This window comes from Hylobates moloch, unplaced genomic scaffold (assembly GCF_009828535.3).
Source record: "Hylobates moloch isolate HMO894 unplaced genomic scaffold, HMol_V3 SCAFFOLD_4, whole genome shotgun sequence".
Classification (NCBI taxonomy): Eukaryota; Metazoa; Chordata; class Mammalia; order Primates; family Hylobatidae; genus Hylobates; species Hylobates moloch.
The window spans coordinates 171342243-171363865 of NW_026652279.1; the positions used below are offsets into that span (position 1 = coordinate 171342243).

The 21623-nt window shown below is 50.9% G+C and overlaps 1 protein-coding gene across 2 annotated transcripts in view; it reads left to right on the forward strand.

The window, feature by feature from the left end:
• Positions 1 to 21623, forward strand: part of COL4A2 (collagen type IV alpha 2 chain) — a 202438-nt gene that overhangs the window by 145029 nt on the left and 35786 nt on the right. For both annotated transcript variants that reach the window (XM_032151312.2, XM_058438062.1), the window contains 9 exons: positions 4278 to 4370; positions 5703 to 5866; positions 9037 to 9109; positions 9201 to 9307; positions 12318 to 12519; positions 12917 to 12976; positions 13957 to 14013; positions 16182 to 16289; positions 19905 to 20126. In XM_032151312.2, the coding sequence (XP_032007203.1) occupies positions 4278 to 4370; positions 5703 to 5866; positions 9037 to 9109; positions 9201 to 9307; positions 12318 to 12519; positions 12917 to 12976; positions 13957 to 14013; positions 16182 to 16289; positions 19905 to 20126 (1086 nt within the window). The remainder of the gene's footprint in view (positions 1 to 4277; positions 4371 to 5702; positions 5867 to 9036; positions 9110 to 9200; positions 9308 to 12317; positions 12520 to 12916; positions 12977 to 13956; positions 14014 to 16181; positions 16290 to 19904; positions 20127 to 21623) is intronic.

Genomic DNA, 21623 nt, shown 5'->3' on the forward strand with positions numbered 1-21623 from the left:
TGGTCTTGAACTCCTGAGCTCAGGTGATCTGCCCACCTCAGCCTTCCACAGTGCTGGGATTACAGGTGTGAATCACCACACCTGGCCTTTAATTTTTTTTATTATCCTGGACTGCTGTGATAAGAGCTAGGTTTCTATGAGCATTATATTTCCTAAGCAAATGGTATCTTTTGAGTTTTCTTTTTCTGGAGCAGAACATAACATGTTAAAAACAAAAGCAGGCCGGGCGCGGTGGCTCATGCTTGTAATCCCAGCACTTTGGGAGGCCGAGGCGGGCGGATCACAAGGTCAGGAGATCGAGACCACAGTGAAACCCCGTCTCTACTAAAAATACAAAAAATTAGCCGGTCGTGGTGGTGGGCGCCTGTAGTCCCAGCTACTCGGAGAGGCTGAGGCAGGAGAATGGCGTGAACCCGGGAGGCGGAGCTTGCAGTGAGCCAAGATCGCGCCACTGCACTCCAGCCTGGGCGATAGAGTGAGACTCCGTCTCAAAAAAAAAAAAAACAAAACAAAAGCATACAAATATTCCACTTTAATGGCCAGTCATGGTGGCTCACACCTGTAATCCCAGCGCTTTGGGAAGCCGAGGTGGGCCGATCACCTGAGGTTGGCCGATCACCTGAGGTCTGGAGTTCAAGACCAGCCTGACCAACATGGTGAAACCCCATCTCTACTAAAAATACAAAATTAGCCAGGTGCAGTGGCGCATGCCTGTGATCCCAGTTACTTGGGAGGCTGAGGCAGGAGAATCACTTGAATCTGGGAGGCAGAGGTTGCAGTGAGCCAAGATCGCACCTTTGCACTCCAGCCTGGGCATCAAGAGCAAAACTCCATCTCAATTTAAAAAAAGAAAAAACATCCACTTTAAAGAACTGTGATCAAAGGCTAACATCGCCATTATTCCTGTAACTAAACTCCATTTTGATAAAGTCACAAGCATATGCCATCTTGCTTTTCAAGTCTTGCGTAGTAAATCCGTGGTTTACTAGCATAAGTCAACTGTGAACAATTTAATTTCTGATCTGTATTGTGGGCTGATGAGGAAAATAATAAAATGAATGGTGTCAGATCAATATTACCAGCTAAAAATTTTAAAAGCACACAACTTAAGTCCTCTAATTATATATATTACCCCTGTGAGACACAAGGTTTCCAAATCAACATTTTTAAAGCAAGTTCTTATACAAATAGTAGTCCACCATAATGGCCTTTGGAAAATGTGGTGTGGTTGTAGTTTAGTAGGAATGACCTTGATTCCCATGGAGTTCTCTGACTTTTCTCCTGGAATGAAATTGTTAGATTCCTCTCTTGTTAACTACATTTCATCCTGTTTTATAGGTTGCTACTGATGAAAACCAGAATTTTTAGTCTTTTGCAGCTCCAGTAAAATCAAACCATGAAGACAGTTTTCTTTCTGGGTGAAATATTTTGCCTCCCCCTGTTCTAGTTCAGTTAGCTGAATTGAGTTCTGGGGAGTTCTGTTCCACTGTAGAAAAAGTCAAAATAGGCCTGGCTTGTTTGGCCAGTGGCCCTTTGTGGAAATCACGTTGCAAACATCTAAGAGGCACACTGCTATTCTATAGGACTTATTTAAAATGACTAATGTATTAGAGAAGAGGAGAGCAGCAGGGGGCAGAGGAAGGCTGTCACCTTCAGAGAGCCGCTGTGTGCCTCTGGGACTAAATTTGCAAAGCATCCAATGCTTCCATTGTAAGGAGCGCCCACAATCTCTTTGTCCTGAATGAATGACGTGTCTCAGATTGACAATGGTGACGTCTCTGAAGTGTGTGTGGTTAAATTTCTCTCTACCTGTGACACTGCACATCTCATCACACAGAGGGAGGGCTTGGAGACATAGAACAAAGCTCACAAAGTCCACAACTGACCGGACACACAGCTGACCTGGTCACCGGTCACCCTTTGTCCCCAGCAGCACGGGGTGCGGCCGCCTCTCCTCCTAAGACGCTGTCTTCTCCCCTCCACTCCCGGGAAATCCCACTGCCCCCCTGACATCTCTCCTCTGAAGTCCCTGCCCCTCCCTGCACTCCCCACCTGGATGAACTCGTCCTCCACCTGAAAGTACATGCGGTGTGTGCTGGTCACTCACTCATTTCCTCTCCAGCCCTGTTCTGTGTTCTGAGCTACTAACAGAAACCGTTAACTCAACACGGAGTCAACCCTATGCACGTGTCTCACAAATGCCTCAAGCTCTCCCTGTCCAAAATGGAGCTCTGGGCCTCCTCCGTCCCCACCCCCTGCCACCCCGCAGGCTTCGCCCTTGGTCCTCACCCCCCTGCACAAACCCGGGAGCTCCAGCAGAACCCTGGGCCGCTCTGCGTCCCTCACCCATTCTGTACTGGCTCCCTCGCACATCCTGGCGGGTCCTCCGCTCCAATGCTGTGTGTGCCCTTGCTATCCACCACCACCGCCCACGCAGCCTGCTAGGATGACACCCGCTGTTCCTTCCCTCGCCAGCCTGTCGTCCACATGGCACACCCACATGGCAGACCGCGTAGCCTCCCTCCCTGATGCCCTTTAATGGCTTCCTACTGCCCTCGGGGTAAAAGCCAAGTCCGGTTTCTTCCCCTCCCTTTGTGCAAATCTGCGCTTCACTCACCACCCTCTGGGTGCTGGCCTTCTCCCTGTTTCAGGGCCTTTTAGAAACCCTGTCCTCACTCTGGAACGTTCCCTCCCACTCCCCACTTCGGGGGCTCCTTTTTATTCTTTGGGCTTTAATTTAAGCATCACTTTCTCAGAAAGGACTCCCCTGACTAGCCCCAAAACATTTCACTGGGCCTCTCCCTGCTGCTTTTCCCTTGTTCCCCAGCATGGGCCATAATTTGAAAATCCGCATTAGTGTGTTTACTGCATTGTGGGTTTAATGTGTGTCTCCACATCTAAGCTGTAAGCTCCGTGAGAGTCCATCAGTTTCATTTCCGGTTGTATACACACAGCACCTTGCACACAGCCTGGCACAGCATAGGCACAGGATAAGTGTTTGATGAGCGAATGAATAAATGAGCTATGGTAAACGTTCAGTGAGCAAACTGCGTGGGACGGTATCCATGTCCTTGTCCTCATAGACGTTTATCCTCACCTGGCAGTTTGCTGACTTGCAAACTCCCATGCTCTTTTCCAAGCAGATAGCTGGGTTCTTTAAAGTTGGAGTTTTCTCACCTTTCTATGTGTAATGGCCTCATCCCCTGCTCCTCTCAAGTTCCATGTAGTGTGTATAGCAACATGTCTTTTAATTTGCTGGGGTGAGTGCCATTTGCCCGTTGGAGCTCTGACCCTATTATTTAACAGTGAGGAGGACAGATTGCCGCAGGGCACACCTGCAGAGCCTGCCCCCAGCAGCGCCTGCCCCCTGAGGCTTGTGTGTCCTGCAGACATGCACCCTCCTCCTGCCACGAGATGGCACTCTTCTCCAGTGCGACAGCGCGCACTTTGCTGGTGTTGAGAGCACCGTATTTCTTGCACCGTCACCATTAGGGATGCCCCCGCCAGGATCATTGAGCCCTGCAGGAGTTAGTGGGGAGGGGTTTAGAAGGGCAAGGTGGTGGGCGAGGTCATCCAACATGGTTGACCACACTGAATCCAGATTGGCCACAACATTTAATTAGCATAACACTTAGTTGTGCTAACTCCGTGTGTGTGCATGTAAGGCGTGAAAGAGGAAACTGTTCTGGGGGGATGCACACGTGTGCTCCCATTCCCGTATCAGAAAAAGATCAAAATGGGAAACTGAGTTCATCTTTTTTTTTTTTAATTTCTTTGGGGCGAACCAGAAGTGTGTAGCAGTCTTGGAATCCAAGTTATGTGATCAGAAAATCAAAACTTTTCTTTGGACTCAATGTTTCCCAAAAGGAATAATTGTTATCCCTATAGTTTAATGGAAAAACTAAATCTGCAGACTGTTACATTTCTTTCCAACCCTGAAGGCTATCGCCACAAAACAGTCTAAGTTTTCTTTTGAAAAAATGTGCTTTTGTTTATGAAATTGGGTTTATGGATCATTTGGGGAGGCTTGGCTGAAAGCCACCCGGCCTGGGTGGGACACCAGGCCTCTCTGTGGTGCCCATGCCCTGTGTCTGGGGCGGACCCTGGGTATCCTTGATGCTGGTGCCTCACAACTGGGTGGGATGCCGGGCACCCATGGTGCCGATGCCCTGCGTCTGTGTGGGACCCCAGACGTCTGTGGGGCTGATGCCCTGCGTCTGCGTGGGACCCCAGGCGTCTGTGGGGCTGATGCCCTGCATCTGTGGTTGTCTCTCTAGGCTTCCTGTTTGGGCTGAAAGGAGCAGAAGGAAGAGCGGGCTTCCCTGGGCTTCCCGGCTCCCCTGGAGCCCGCGGACCAAAGGGATGGAAAGGTGAGAACGTCTGGGAGGGATGGGATGAGGAGAGCCTGGCCTTTCCAAGTCTCTCACCTTATAGAAGGTGAAATCCATCCCCTACTGACATGTTTGGAGATGAAAATGAGCCTGCATGTCCCTCCCAGCCTCCTGTCCCCCTGGCGGTGGCACTGAGAGGGAGGCGCATGGAGCCAGCGGTGCTATCTGAGCACTTGACCCCCAGGCTCACCATCCCTGCTCTCTATCTGCCATCCTCATCACTGACCTTCCTAGCAGCAGTGAGCCCGATGCTGAGTCCCGTGCTGGGTTAAAAGGGAAAACAGTTATTTCTTAGGCTGCACTCAGGTAGTGTCTCAAGGGCTCAGCTCCAAGGCATTGTAACAGAGGTCTGTAGAGAGCTCTGTCCATGGCAAGGTGCTGGTATAGTCACCATCCCTGGTCCCACTGAGACTCGGTGGAGTGATGTGGCTTTCCTGGGTCTCCCTTCCCGTTGATGAGGAGGTGAACTTGGAACAAGTGGTGTTTGCACCTGACCCTTCCCAGTCACCTCAGGGACTCTGCTCCTAGCTCGAAGCCATCCTCTGTGAGGCTCTGTGGGCCCTGGTGTGGTGCAGGGTGTGCTCCTGCTCAGCTCTCCCCTCCCAGAACGCGGGGAGCACTTCCTGGCACTCACCACGCCCTGGCGGTTTTGGCATATGTGGGATGTGCGGTGCATTCAGCACCCCGCTGTGGATGGGCATGACCTGAGAGCAGGCTCCGCGGGACCTGGAGGAAGTGGGGCCTCCCCACTGGGCATCCTCTCTGCCCTGGGGGAGCCAACCCCTGCCACCAGCATGGTGCTGCCTTGCTGCCCAACTCCCTGGGTTCAGCTGTGGCAAAACAGAGGAAGAGAGGTCAGGCATGTCTTCCCTGCTCACCTATGACCTTTCATGACCTTGGCCTCTGAGGCCAGGGCTCTTGCCCTCCCTGACAGCTCCCTGGAGCCGGCTCCTCCCCTTGGCCCGCAGGCCCAGTGGTGGCAATCTTCAGCTCCGAGCACTGAATTCCTTAACCTCCTTCACACTCCCCGCAACTCAACATGTGCCTCTGAATGTGGTCCCAGTTTTTAAGTATCTTTAGTAAATATCAGAGTCAAATTCTGAACCCCATGAGACTGTGAGTGAACACTTGAGTCACTTAATCTGAGCCTCAGTTTTCCCATCTAAGAAATGGGGGTCATAGTGCCCATCAGAACAGGCAGTGTCCGTAAAGCACCAAGCGTGGCGCCCAGCTCTCCCCGCTGCCTGATGCCCCTCTCCCTGCCACACTAAGAGGAATGCGGAACAAGGGGACCCTCCTCTCCCTCTGCAGGTGATGGTGGGGACTGCAGATGTGCAGAAGGCGACGAAGCTATCACAGGTCTTCCGGGACTGCCAGGACCCAAGGGCTTCGCAGGCATCAACGGGGAGCCGGGGAGGAAAGGGGACAAAGGAGACCCCGGCCAACACGGCCTCCCTGGGTTCCCAGGGCTCAAGGTGAGGAACAATTTCATCATGAAGCTGGCAAGACACTGAGGCTTCCCCAGGTGTCCCGTTCTTGCCTTTTATCTCCTACGTTTACACAGCTTCAGACCAGCAATACTCATGAACCCAAGGCATGGCTAAACCATTCAAAAAACCCACATACCCCAAGGCGGACTTTCTACACGTCCGCTGGTGAGACTGAGAAGGGGCGCTGCTGTGGGAACCGCAGCCGACAGCTCTTGAAAGGGTTCAATAGGGGGTCACCACGTGACCCAGAAATGCCACTGCTGGTGTATCCCCAAGAGACTTGAAAGCACATGTCCGCACAAACACACATACACCAATGTTCAGAGCAGCATTGTTCAAAATAGGCAGAAGGTGAAACTATCCAAATGTGTGTCACCTGATGAATGGATCAGCTAAATCTACACAGCATCTATACCACAGAATAGCCCTGACCTTCACATGGGAGTGAGGTGCTGAGCCATACCACGCTGTGGATGAACCTGGAACATGTTATGCCATGGGGACTGAGACCCACACAGAAGGACACGTGCTATCACATGGTCTCTCATTCTATTCTTGTGAAATGTCCACACAGGCAACCTAGAAACAGGAAGTCGATTGGTAGCTGCCGCGGGTGGGGGTGGGGGTGGGGAGTACCAGCTTAATGGGAATGGGGTTTCGTTTTGATATAATGAAGATGTTCTGGAATTAGATAAGATTATTGGTTGCACAACCTTGTGAAAATACTAAAAATCACCTAATTTTATGCTTTAAAACTGAATTTTGTGCTATATGAATTATATCTCAAAAAAAGTGCTATCGTTTTTAATGTAAAGGACATTATTTATCGAACATTCGCCTTCTCAAGTTTAGCAAGAACTGGTTTAGCCTTGTTGGAAGGCTTCCTTCACCTGATAAAAAGCAAGACCTTTTGATTTTTAAACTGTGCATGTGCTTGTGTGGAGGTGTAGACCCCACCCACACACATCAGCTCATGGCCTTTATGTGCCTTATGAAAAGGTCACCTGCAGCAGACCTTTCTTCTGTGGCAGATTTTAGCTGACCAAAGAGTTCAAAGTGAATTTCAGATGTAGACAAAGAAAGTACACTATTTGTTGATTTTTTTTAACTTAAAAAGAGAACTTTGGGAAATTTATAAAGCAAAAAGTTCATTATTTTACATATTCAGCAGTAGAGGAAAAACAGTTGGTCAGGACACTTGGCCAAGGAAACTTAAAGGATATGAGTCCACAGCATGGAAGGAACTGCAGCCCTGCAGAGCTGTGTTGCCGACGGCCATGACTCCCAACTGCTTCATGGCACAGAGCTGTGCAGGTGAAAATGAGACCCGGGCACCTGGCTTATCCATGCCCTAGGTTTTCTCAGAAAACAAATAGGAAAATTCAACAAAAAATAGCAGGTGCTCGTTTTATCCCACCTTAAAAAGGATACCATCTCCGAATCATGGCTGTCTAGCAGTAAAAGTGGCTCTAGTATTCAGAAAAAGTGCATGTGGTGAGAACTGCAAACACACCAATGGCAAAGCTAGTAGGATCCTCGGTTGTTTAAAAAGTGACCGAATATTTCCTAGAAGCCAAATGGATCCCATTCTATGCCCCTGAAATGTCTAAAACCTTCCAAGCACACACATCCACAGAACTTTTGTTCACACGCCTCTGGCTGTGCCTGGTGTCCTGCACTGAATTCTATGATTGTGTGTATGGAAACCACACTGCAGTGGGAATACCTGAGACCATTTGGGAGTTTTTTGGTTAGTTTTTGTTTGTTTTTATTGTTGTTTTTGGTTTTTAATATTTGTACTGGCAGAGTCTGGCAGGGCGCTTGAAGTGTGCGAGTGGGTCAATAAACCCATCCCTCCATCCATGTACCCAACGTGTATTGATTGATTGGGCCTGGTCTGTGTGTGAGGAACTCTCCTAGATTCTAAAGTAATGTTGCAAAGCACTAAATAAATCAAGAATCTGTGGAATTTTCTAGAAGGGAAAATCCCAATTACTTGCAACATTCCATTTAATTAAAGCAACTCCACACATTCCCATATTCTTGGAAATAGCGTCAACCAAGATACGTCAAAAGCTCGCACAGCTCACGTTTGAAAACACAATGCTGATGGGTACCCTGCTCATCGTGGAAAGAGCTAGACACGATTTTCCAGGCTGCGATTGGAGAGTCCCTGCAGGCAGCTTCTCTCTAAAGTATCTTTTTCTCCCAACGTTAACTTTAGTGCAGGAAACAAATTTCTATTAAATACCATTTATTGTTCTCAATATTATCACAAACTTTTATCCTCCATACCTGGATTAACCTGCTTGGCTACTAAATGACCGTGGTTTAGAGGAAGCCACCTTGACTTTTAGTTCAGCGCTTCTCAAAAGGCACTGAGCCCGTGGATCCCTGGGGCCTCTGGACACGAAGGCAATGATTCAGCTGCCCCGGGCTGGGGCCTGCACATCTGCACCATTGGGCAGAGCCCAGGGACACTGAAGATGGGCCTAGGACCTGGGTTTCCCTGTCCAGCCACCTGTGGCTACTTCCACTGCATTGCATTTATTCATTCATTCATTCATTCATTTTTTTTTTTTTTTTTTTTTTTGGAGACAGAGTCTCACTTTGTTGCTTAGGCTGGAATGCAGTGGCAAGATCTCAGCTCACTGCAACCTCCACCTCCCGGTTTCAAGTGATTCTCCTGCCTCAGCCTCCGGAGTAGCTGGGATTACAGGCACCGGCCACCACACTCCACCGCCACAGTCGGCTAAGTTTCTGTGTTTTTAGTAGGGAGAAGGTTTCACCATGTTGGCCAGGCTGGTCTCGAACTCCTGACCTCAATTGATCCACAGCCTGTGCTGTGATTACAGAAGTGAATCACTGTGCCCGGCCACATTGTAATTATTTAAAATTAAAGAAAAGGTACCATCCAGTTCCTCAGTCCCACCATCCGCAGTTCCAGTGCTCCACAGCCACTGTGGCCAGTGGTCCCACACTGGGCAGCTGGATGGGGGCGTGTCCAGCATCGCAGAAAGTGCTCCTCGGGTGGCGCTCGGCTTGGTGATGGGTGACTGCCTGCCAGCTGTGTGAGATGAAAAAGCTTGCCAGCCGTCTTCTCAGATGCCCTCACAGTGCGAAGGAGGAAGACTTTTTTTGTCTGTTTTCCACAGGGAGTGCCTGGCAACGTTGGTGCTCCCGGACCCAAAGGAGCAAAAGGAGATTCCAGAACAATCACGACCAAAGGTCAGTTCCTCTCTGGCCACGCAGCCCCTGGGGCACTGAGCCTTCCTGTGGGCGCCTGCTTGGGCAGCTTCACATGCAAATCCCTTTCCAGGTGAGCGGGGACAGCCCGGCGTCCCAGGTGTGCCCGGGATGAAAGGTGACGATGGCAGCCCAGGCCGCGATGGGCTCGATGGATTCCCCGGCCTCCCAGGCCCTCCCGTGAGTAGCTACAAACTGCGGCAGCTCCGTCTTCTCTTCTTCATTCTTCAGGTTCTCCAAATACCCCAGAAGCAAACAGTATTGACATGAGCACTAAACCAACCTGTGCATAGGACAGGCTGCTCATTCTGCTCGTTCTATTTTTAATGAGCAGAAATCAGATTCTTTAGGAAACGGTGAATTAAGTTGGAAGCCAATCTCCAAATGAACATTTAAAAGTCAACAAGCAAATAAATATTCCTCCTGGTATAACAGACTAAGAACCCCCCCCCCCCAAAAAAAAAGTAGAATATTCTAAAATGGCTGGTGGAACTCTATTTTTCCAAGGTAAATCATAAAATATATAATTTTATTTTTGCAACAAACACACACTGGTGTTGAAGGAGGGGCTACCTAGTAGCCTGCAGAGACCCCAGCATCGTTTCCTCGGGGGAGGCTGGGGTCAGAGGTGAGGGAGGCAGCCATGGAGGGAGACAAGACCCCCTCCTGCACACCCTCTGGCCTCTGAGCCTCTCCTGCCACCCCGCCTTTCCCACTGCCAGCTCTGGAGCATTCTCTTCTCAGAAGGACCTTGCAACCTTATTTCTCACGTATTTTTTTCCTAGATACCATTTTCCTCCCTGTGGTCACCAAGCCTGTGCCTCCTTAAGCTCTTTGTACTGGTTTCCTGGGGCTAAGGTCGCAAAGTGCAACAGACTGGGCAGCTTAGACATCAGAAACGTATGGTCTCACAGCTGTGGAGGCTGGAAGCCGACGTCAAGGTGTCTGCAGGGCTGGTTCCTTCTGAGACAGTGCAGGAGGATCTGTCCCTGCCTCTCTCCCGGCTTCCAGGAGCTCTGGCATTCCTTGGCTTATAGACGACTATCTTCCCATCATCTGTCCTCTCTGTGTGTCTGTCTCTGGGTCCGAATTTCCCCTTTTTATAGGGAGAGTGGTCATATTGGAATGGGCCCATCCTGAAGACCTCATCTGACCTTGAGCACCCTCAAAGACCTTATTTCCAAATAAGGTCACATGTCTAGGTCCTGGGGGTTAAGACTTCAACATCATTGGAGGACAATTGAAGCCATAATTCTCCTCCTCCTCCTCAGAGCCTCATGCCTGAATTCTATTTGCAGCTTATTTGCCTCATTCCATAACCCATGTCTTCTCTAGTTTTAATGTGGGTCATGTCTGTAGTAACACTCTTGAGTGCAGTGGTACAATCAAAGCTCACTGCAGCCTCGAACTTCTGGGCTCAAGCCATCCTCCTGCCTCAACCTCCCGAGTACCTGGGACCACAGGTGCACACCAGCACACCCACCTAATATTTTTAAAATTTTTTGTAGTGATGAGATCTCTGTATGTTGCCCATGCTGGTCTCAAACTCCTGGGCTCAAGTGATTCTCCTGCCTTGGCCTCCCAAAGCACTGGTTTCACAGACATGAGCCACTACACCCGGCCCACATTCTTACAATTTAAGTGCAGTTTTTGGGGGCCAGAGAACACAGATAATTCTATGATTGGGTATCTTAAAAATCTCATCTGGGAGGCAGCAGGGTTAAATAAGAGGCAAAGCCATAATTGGTCACTTTAGCCAGAAGAGGAGGATGAGTGATGATTCCTGTGGTTGGGACAGTCTTTGGCCCGTTCAGTGTCATATGGGGTGGGGGTGGTGAGTGTATGTGTGGTGTGTGGTGTGCTCATGTGTGTATGTGTGTGGTCCGTTTGAGTCTGGATTGGTTACGGTAGTGGTGGCCTTCCCTGGAGTTGGTGCCTTGTGAAGTTGGTGACCAGGAGGTGCACCTGTCCGGCCATGGGGTTCACCTACCCCTGCAGCTCCCAAGCCTGGCTGCCAGTCCCAGCCCAGCTGGGGGCAGGTGGATGGAGCAGGGTTAGGGGTAGGGGTGAGGGTTAGGGTCAGGGAGAACCTTGCAGCCTCAGCTTCCCATTCTCAGGGTGTAGGGGCTTTTCCCAGTGCTTGTGTGCCTTCCTTGTTTGGTGGCATCTCTAGGCCAAGAATGTCAGCTTCTGCCTTTAGAAAACTCATGACCCTGCCTATGCCACCTTCCAGTGGCATTATCCCCACTGCTGTCCACTAAGTTTGGGGCATCTGTCCTGTGATCTCTGCAACAGCCTTGTGTCCCCCTCCCCTGTGAAAAAAAGCTAAAACACAGGGGTGCACCACTTAATCAAGGTCTCATAAATAGAGAGGGCTGGACCGGTGTCCCTGCCCCGCTCCGTCATGCCTTTGACAAGGAAGGGGCTGTGGTGTCGGTGGAGAGCAGGGTTTGATTTCTTATAAGCAGCTGCCTCATTGTCATGAGAACACCCAGCCTCGTCCCATGGCTCGGCAGATGGGCGGGGGCTTATGTGCATGGCTGTTCCACCAGCACGTGGGGACAGCACCGAGCCGTGCCGTGGTGTGTGCGCAGATCACACCAGCATCACTGCTGCCAGCCTTCCCACCCCATCCCTGCACCTCCCAGCAGCTCCCGCTGGCAGTTGGTGCTTTCATCCACAGGGCAGCCCCTCTCCATTCCCGATCCTGTAGTCTCTCCTGACTTCTGAGGGGCACACGGCTCTTTCCTTGTCCAAATTAGCTTCCTTTCCTTTAACAACGTAGCATCCCTTAAAATGAGAGCCGTTTCACCAATGCTAAATTATAACAACAAAATCATGTGTTTCTCCCTCCACCCGCAGTAGAACACAAAAGCCTGTGCCTTCGCTGCTCTGGGGATGAAGGCCCAGGCTGATGCAGGGGAGCTGGCGGGTGGGAAGAGAGAAATGCTCAAGCATGTACATGTGCCTTCCAGAACCGGCTTCCGTGGCATGGCTTAGACTGCTACACAGTCTGTCACTGGCTCCTGTGACCTGGCTGGCCATGGCACTAGGTTCCTGTTCATCTCTGTTGTCTTTCTGTTCTGGATCCATAGCTCAGAATTCTGGGAAGTAGGAAAGGAAACAGGGAAGTCGAGGCGATCTTTAACATTAGTATATGTTTGAAGAAATAAACTGAATTTTCACACAGGGAGATGGCGTCAAGGGCCCTCCAGGGGACCCAGGCTATCCAGGAATACCTGGAACTAAGGGTACTCCAGGAGAAAGGGGCCCCCCAGGACTGGGTCTTCCCGGCCTCAAAGGCCAACGTGGTTTCCCTGGAGACGCCGGCTTACCTGGACCACCAGGCTTCCTGGGCCCTCCTGGCCCCGCAGGAACCCCAGGACAAATAGGTATGAAGGAATCCTCCCTTTTACCTTCCACAGTCCTGAGACATTCCACGCTTTCGTTTGTCAGTGTAGACGTTTCCCAGTAGAGTCAGATGAGGATGCTGTTTTGCCTCATCTGTTCTCGCACGTACAAGGGATGACCCGACTGTGGGGTTTCTGAGCCCCCACCAGCCTCCTCTCAGCAGCTGAAACATGCAGCCTCTCCTCTAGCACTACAGTGACAGAGGCCTTGCCCAGAAGTTCAGAGATGGCTTTCCCGTCCCCTGCCCACATCACAGCCTTCCTGTCCCCACCAGCAACATGTGCGACACACCTTCACACACATGCACGCCCCAGACGAGCCAGTAACTCTTACCTGTTTCAAAATTGCCTCACTCTGTCCTTATGTCTTCCCCCCCAGATTGTGACACAGATGTGAAAATTGCCATTGGAGGTGACACACAGGAGACCATCCAGCCAGGTACTCTGGGAAGTGCAGGTGGCTTTAGGACACTAGAGAACTCTCAGTTGGTCTGCTGGTTAAGCTCTTGCAGTATGCATGGGATAAGAAATATTAATAATATGTGCAAGCCACGTTTGATTTCCATGGCACTAGCAGAGTGGCCTGGTGAGCACTATACATTGCATGAGTAACAACCTGGTCGAGACGGAGAGACATTTAACCAATCCCCTCTTGTCAGAAATCCTTTTTCACTGGAAAGCGCCAGTGCATTCCAGGTCAGCTCCACAGGCACGTGTGCCGCCAGGAGGGTCCAGGCAGAGGAGGCTGAGCCCAGCCCAGACGGTGGCCAGGATGTCAGGCCAAGATGGGAGCCTGGTCCGGATTCCCAGGCACACAGACAAAAGAAAGCTCCAAGAGTGACTATTCTTGCAAGAGAGCCTCTTAGACGAAGGGCAGACAACACAGTACCCCAGCTGGAGTGTCACTGCTCGCAGCCACACCAACCAGAAGTGCCCACAGCCTTGATTTAATTTTGCAAGGTAGCTGATTGCTGTGGTTCACTCTGAAAGGAAACAAAGTCACAAAGGAGAAGCCAAATAATTCATTTTGAAATCGCAGGCTGTCTCCATTGCTGGCAGATGCTTCCAGACAAAAGAACAGTATCCACACTGACTTGCAGGGCAGCAGCTGGATTAACTCGGTTTGCACCCAGGCTCCTGCCCTGCAGGAGGGAATCAATTGTTTCCAGCACAGTGCCAGTTTTTATTTGACTAGACTGGCTTAGTTTGCATTTTATACGAATATTTTGATTTCATTACACAATGAAATTAAACTTTTATTTACATCAGAACCAAGATGAATTAAATCATTAAGTTACTCTGATCCCAGAATGGTAGCCAGTTTGCACGGCTCGTGCTTTTGACCTTGGGGATCCCCCAGGCCGTGGGACTCAGCGTTTAGGATTGCTTGGGCTCATCTTTTCTCCTTTCTGTCCCCAGGTTGCGTAGGAGGGCCCAAGGGATTGCCAGGCCTGCCAGGACCCCCAGGCCCCACAGGTAATGCACGGAGGGAACCCGGAGTGCACCCAGCCTTCCTCCCACATCTTCACACTGCTGTGTCTCCCCCGCCCATCTTTCCTCTGGTCCTGCATCCCCCACCCCAGACATGGTCGTGTCCAGCATCTCAGCACAAACTGGTCTTGCGCCTACAGGGAGCCCACTGTCATTTGCCACTATAGAAAAAGGAATCTGGTAGCTGACACTTAGTTGGGGCCAAGCTAGAAGAGAAAATTCAGCCATGGCTGCAGGGGAACGCCCCCAGGGGCAGAGATGGAAGCCTCGTGTTTAGGACTGGAAAGGGGTTGCACCTCTATGTATTTTCATTTTATGCCTTTCCATCCCAGGATCTAGGGGAAGAACCTACAGGAGAAGATTCTTTCTTTTGGGTTTTGATTAACAGGAAACGGGAATAAACAAGGCTAGAGTGTTTGTCTCTAGCACCTGGGAGGACCTGGGCTTCTGTCTGCTGGCCCAGGCCATCTCTCAGCTCATGTGAGAAAGCGCCCGGCGCCCTTCACAGAGCCCATGCCTAAGGCCGCCTGTGTGTCCACTGTTGGCGGTGGGGGCCTGGCCGGCCACCACTGCTGTTGGGATCCCCGACCTACACTGCGATTCTGCTGCCCTGCACTCCAGGGTCTCCGTGGGCCTGTGAGCATCGGGGAACACAGAGCCAGGGCTTCCACTCAAGCAGGAGGAGGGCTGGACCCTGAGAGGTGGCTCTATGCCTGTGTCCATCAGCCTGAGAAAAGCGAGTTCTCTGAGCGGTAGGATTCCCCTTTGGATGTCTCTTCCACTCGGCCTGTGATGGGGCCGGGGAAGCACGTCACTTGGATAACTCAGTGTCGCAAGCACCAGACACAGCCAGAGCTGTTCTCACTTGTTCCTTCTGGAACTAAGTCCCCACCTGTGCAAGATGAATAGTGCAGACAGGTGTTCTAGATGCTTCCTGCTGCACAAATCATGCCCTCACTGCTTCCCGTGATAAACTGTAGAGAACGACACCAGTGTAGTCTGAACAGCACTGAGAGTTAGGAAAGTGGACAGATGCATTCTGTGTGCCCTGCACCTTAAGGGGGTCTTCGGACAGACATTCTGTGTGCCCTGCACCTTAAGGGGGTCTTCAGAGCGCACCGTGATCACAGGGTCTGGGCACCGCAGGACAAGTGCAGAGGTATCATCTGCACCGTGAGCAGAGGTAAAGGCTCCTTGTGTTGTCTTCTGAGAACTGAGCTTGTATCTTCCACGTTCCATTAGACCTGCCCCCGGTCTAATTCCATCCATGGATTTCAACACCGTCATTCATACAACATCCCCCAAAATGGTGACAACTCCACATGTCTCAGATGGTCAGAGAGAACTAGAGGCCAGCACGCTCAACACACACCCAGACCACAGCCGTGTGCCAAGGCCAGTCTCCAGGAAAGCTCCAGCGATGCGAGTGTGGGTTTCTGTGGCTCCGGGGCTCCCCCAGCCATGCCCGGTTATTTCCATTTCATGCCCAGGCCCCCGTTGCTGGGAGCCCCTTGCTGGCCTCCCATCCGCTCCTCCCGCTCACTCCTGCTGTCCGCACACCACTTTCTAAGAGTGAGGGTGGGTTTGCCTCACACACATCCCCTTCCCAAGAGGTGCCAGGAACAGGGATAAAAAAGCATGGCAGTTGGGTTTGGTGACATTGCTGAGGAACCTCAGCCCTTCAATTATCAGAAAACACTTCTGGAGCCCACATACTGGGCCAAGCAGGGTTCAAGTGTTTGAAAAGAGTCACCTCATAGTCTTCATGGCATCCTCATGAGGCAGGCAGTCATTCGCCCCACTTTACAGATGAGGCAACTGAAGCACAGAAAGTTGTCCACGGTCACACGGGTAGAATAGGTAGGGCCAAAATTTACAGCCAGGCATCTGACCCCACCTCCAAAGCCCTCATTTAGAGCACTATAGAATCTAAATATTGGATATTATTATTATTATGGTTCCAGTCTGTAAACAGGATTTTAAACACTGAAAATCATTCTGTAAGCCTGGAGGTGCTGTTTCAGGCTAATATTCCCCCCAGCCTCATTTTTTCCCGGTTTCATGAGATCCACATTAAGTCGGATGCCAAGCATGACCATGCCCATTTATCCTCGTGGAGCCTGATGTGGTTTGTGGTTTATTTGGGTATTTAGGTGCCAAAGGCCTCCGAGGAATCCCAGGCTTCTCAGGAGCTGATGGAGGACCAGGGCCCAAGGGCTTTCCAGGAGACCCAGGTCGTGAAGGGTTCCCAGGACCCCCAGGTGAGTTGAGATCAGACCCCCATTGAACCCCTGGGTTCCGGCGGGGACCTGTGTGTGATTCATCAGCATCCAGCTCTATTATCTTCCACTCTGTAGAAGCTGTTTTAACAAATACTTGACAACTTTTGCATTTGTCCTTGGGAGATTAGAAATTCTTGATTTTTCGTCACTGATACTGTACTGGGTTTTTGCAGGAAAAAGGAGACAGGTGTTTCGGAATGGCTGTCCTCCGCAACACCTGTCTCCCAGGTATGTCCTCAGGGGTAATAATGATTAATATTAAACATTCTAAGGGCAACACAAAGTTATCCTCTCCTGAGAGAACCCTTAAAGGCATAAATAGCCCTCTCACGATGTGGCTGCAAGAGCTTAAGGCATTAATGTGTATGTGGAGGAAAACGAGGTTTCCCTTAACCAGCTCTGGTGAGGAGTACCCACTGGCGTGTCAGCGTGCTCTGGAATGCAGCCAGGCGTCTGCAGACGTAGGTGTCCTGCAGTTGTACCATAGGCCATGTGCATGAGTGTGATGGCACTGCCTTGATTGCAGGAGCATACATGTCTTTTTTTTTTTTTTTATGAAATGGAGTCTCGCTCTGTCACCCAGGCTGGAGTGCAGTGGCACAATCTCAGCTCACTGCAACCTCCCCCTTCTGGGTTCAAGCGACTCTCCTGCCTCAGCCTCCTGAGTAGCTGGGATTACAGGCATGTGCCACCACACCTGGCTGATTTTTGTATTTTCAGTAGAGACGGGGATTTCACCATGTTGGCCAGGCTGGTCTCGAGCTCCTGACATTAGGTGATCCGCCTGCCTCAGCCCTGCCAAAGTGCTGGGATGACAGGCGTGAGCCACTGCGCCAGGTCACACATGTCTTCAATAGTGTGTCTAATGAAACCATGGAAGCCATTATGGACAACTTTCCACCCAAGATGAAACATCCTTCCACAGGGGCCTGGGCAGGTTCCTCCAGCCTCTGCTGGAGTCCCGCTTGTCACCTAGAACCTGTGGCACATTGGAACCCTCTTGTTGCTAGAAAGCTCCTCCCTGGAATACAGCCTGCCTCCCGGGGAGTTCTCACTGGGCTGTTCCTGAGGCACACAGTTGACTTCCTCATAACCACACACCCTGAGAGAGGCGGCCACATCTCCCACAGACGTCTCATGAACAGGCAGAACTGACCCCGGGAACACACACTTTCTTTTAATGACATCGTTCCATGCCCTTGGAATTCTGAGCAACCTTCTAGGACCCCCACTTATCAGGATTCTTTTCCAGCTGGGCTCTAGAAACGGAATAAAGTGTTCCCCAAGTCTGGAATATCACACAGAACGTCGGGACTGTTGGGCCCTTAGGTTGAACATCTTGCAGATGTTCCCAGTGAAGACTAATTGAACCTGCCCCTCCCCTGACCTCCACTCAGACAGCTGATTTAAGCCTCAATGCAGAATTGTCTGTCCGTCCCTGATAGATGGTATCTTTTGGAATTTCGTGTTGCAGCCCATAGGGATTGTTCCAAACCCTGACCCTGTTTCCTTTCATATGATGCGTTTCTCCATGTTTTGTGAAATTGGGAAGCAGGCTTCCTGTGTCCGTATCAAGGCCCTGGTAAAAACAACTCTGTGTTCAAGTGAAGCAAAGGAAGTCTCCATGCCTCTGCCCCAGGGGTTGGTCTCTGCAGTTTTGTTGCCCTGCTGGAAGTGTCTGAATATTTAGAAGTGCAACATTGCCACTCTCATGATTTCATATATACTAAGTTTAAGCATTCATGATTTTGAGAGAAGGATAGTAATTCTTGAACAGCTTCTTGCTGTGAATATGAAAGTTCTCTGGTAATTATGATTGGAGTGCACAGCCATGTGTGCGTGAACGCCATACGGGGCTCCCCTTTAGGGGGGAATGGATGGGATGTGCCCATTGTCAGGTGATTTGGACAGTTGCCCACGTGAGTTGGGAGCCTGTTCCGCCATCAAATGTGAGCCCTTACATCATGAACAGGGAGGCTGGGGCAGGCCGGGGGTGGGTGGTGATTGAGGAACTGATCAGTTTCTGAAACGCATGTCACTTTTTATGGTGCTGAAATATACTGCCCTTCTGTCACCACATGCAGAAGAGGATAAAACACCCAATTCAAGGATTGCAAAAATCAGAGAGTCTATTCCAGATCTAAGACCCACACATGCAAACCCAAGTGCACGGCTCCCTGGGTACAGTTTGTAACATTGCCAGTGAAAGTCATGTCTCTTCATTGTGAGTAAATCACACTGTTAGAACTCTGAATACAGTCTAGCTGATTAATGTCAGGTTAATCCAGATCCTTTATTCTGTATTCCAGTCACTCCCAGCTCACAGGCGGGGATGGCTGTACAGGCCCAGGAGGGCCCAGGGCCCTGCTCATTGGATCTTTTTGGTGGGATACACCCCACAGAACACAGAGAACGTTCCCTTTTCCATATCCATACATAGGAGTGCCGAGCCTGCCGTGTACTTGATCCTGTCCTGCAGAATCACCTGCCAGTCTCATCGTTGCAGGCTTCTCTCCTGCATGCACAGCGTGGGTGGTGGTGACCTCAGAAGCCTTTCCTTCTGAGCACAGTGTGACTGTCAGCTGTGGGAGTTCATTCTGAGGCCACATCAGGGCTGACTGCACCCAAAAAGGAAGTGACCTGATGAGATCATTTTATCCAGTGGCACCCACAAAAGACACAGGACAGCTGCCTTCCCTCCGTCCACAGTTGGGACTTGATGATTTTTTTTTTTTTTTTTTTTGAGTCAGAGTCTCACTCTGTCGCCCAGGCTGGAGTGCAGTGGTGCGATCTCGGCTCACTGCAAGTTCCGCCTCCCGGGTTCACGCCATTCTCCCACCTCAGCCTCCCGAGTAGCTGGGACTACAGGCTCCCACCACCATGCCCGGCTAATTTTTTGTATTTTTAGTAGAGACGGGATTTCACTGTGTTAGCCAGGATGGTCTCGATTTCCTGAGCTTGTGATTCACCCGCCTCGGCATCCCAAAGTGCTGGTGTTGGGACTTGATGATTTTCATGGTCAATACAACAGAGGGGTGTCATTCCTCTTTGAAGCGTTTCCAAACTGACAGTGACGGGTTTCTACCAGGGAGATGTCACAGCAGGCAGCGTTTTGGCTCTGACGGCCCTGTTCATTCCTGCCTCCCTGGGATTTTCCATCCCAAAGTGCTGTTCCTCGGCCCTGTTCATTCCTGCCTCCCTGGGATTTTCCATCCCAAAGTGCTGTTCCTCACTCACCACAACCTAGAAGGTCCCACAAAAAGCTATTCTTTGGGGCTTATTTGCAAAGCAGGGGAACCCCTGAATTATGCAAATCGAGGTCCAAGGAGGTGTTCTTATGGGCTTATCCACCTTCGCTCAGTTTTAGGGCTGGGGGCCGGATGGCAGGGGAAGCAGAAGAAACATAACCGACAGAACGACGTGGCGAAGGTTGTAGGTTCCAAAAAGGGCGACAGGGACAAGGGCTCGAGCTGAGGAATGCCTTCTGAGGACCCCATAGCCAAATTTTTGCTGTTCCCAGCCTCTTTTTGACACTTCTCTTAAAACGTCACCATGCTAACTTGTGGTTTGGGGCCCACCCATGTTTCCTTTTAGGGTTCATAGGACCCCGAGGATCCAAAGGTGCAGTGGGTCTCCCTGGCCCAGATGGATCCCCAGGTCCCATCGGCCTGCCAGGGCCAGACGGGCCCCCTGGGGAAAGGGGCCTTCCTGGAGAAGTCCTGGGAGCCCAGCCCGGGCCACGGGGAGATGCTGGTGTGCCTGGACAGCCTGGGCTTAAAGGCCTTCCTGGAGACAGAGGCCCCCCTGGATTCAGAGGTGAGTGCCCCATCGGGGAGCCGGAGGGCCCCATCCCAGCTGCACAGTGGCCTCCAAGGGCGACCCCAATCCCTTCTGGGGGATTTGGTAGGAAGCAGCAGTGCCCTATGGTGCTAGCCATGCGTACCTTCTCCCATGGCCTTCCAACGCTCCTTTAGAATGTGTACTGTGATTACCCGCGGTAGCCGGTGCAGTCTGGCCGTCTGAGAACTTTGACAGGTGTGGATTCACTGATGTAATCTGTTATCAAGTTGCATATGCCTGGCCGTGACAGGGGCCGTGACAGGCTCACTGTTTTTCTTGGCAGAATCTGTACAGTTGGAATGAAGAAAAGATGGGCCTGGCCATGCTTAGTCAGAGGTGAAGAAGGAAAATAGGAATAACCTGGAATGCAATTTTATTGGTGTAAAAATTAATACATTTTTTTAAATGTCTTAATGTTGTTTACAATGTTATCAAGGTATCTCTATCACAGTAGACAGCATCTATGGTTTCATGAGTGACAAGGCACCCAGTGGCTTTAAGGGTTCAACTGCTGCCAAATCGGCTTTGGGAACCCGAGCCCCGAGCTGTAATGAAAGATGATGCTATGGACAGCAAGTGTTCACACTGGGTGAACCCCAGGCTGGGGATTGCTAGATCATTGGAACCTGCCATTCAGTGTTCCAAATCAAAAATGAGGCTGAGCACGGTGGCTTCCACCTGTAATCCCAACACTTTGGGAGGCCAAGGCAAGAGGCTTGATTGACCCCAGGGCTTCAAAACCATCCCGGGCTACATAGGGAGACCCCATCTCTACAAAAAAAAATCAAATAATCAACTTGGTGTTGTGCACCTCTAATCCCAACTACATGGGAAGCTGAGGTGGGAGGATCGCTTGAGCCCAGGAATTGGAGACTGCAGTGAGCTATGATCATTCCACTGCACTCCAGCCTGGGTGACAGAGTGAGACCCTGTCTCAAAAAGAAAAGAAAAGATAATGCGGGATAAAACTGTGACTCGATGCGTTCACTGTTTATCTGTTGATGGCATTGTCATTAGTCCCTTCTGCCAACCCCAGCCCAAAGAGGCTTCTCTGTGGTGTGGGAAGCAGGTGTCGCTCCCCTGATTCTGCTGTCAGCCCACATCAGGCATCCTGAGCGAGATGGAGGCTAGGCCTCCGCTGGCAGGCGAACCCATGAAGCTCAGGAGCGTGAATTGGTTTTCGGATGAACCTGTCAGATTCCTAGCAAGGCCTAGAGGGGTTGGGACCCAGGACAGGGGAGTTTTGATGATGATGAGACTGATCAGCGCCCCCAGCTGTTGGTACTACAGAGCGCCCATGGGTGCCACAGTTCACTGAGAGAGCAAGGAAGAGCCTAAGATGGCCGGAGTGCATGCACACACACACATGCACACGCTCACAGTCACACTCATGCACATGCACGCTCACACATGATCACACACATACACACATGCACGTGATCACACACTCCTTACACACGTACCCACACATGT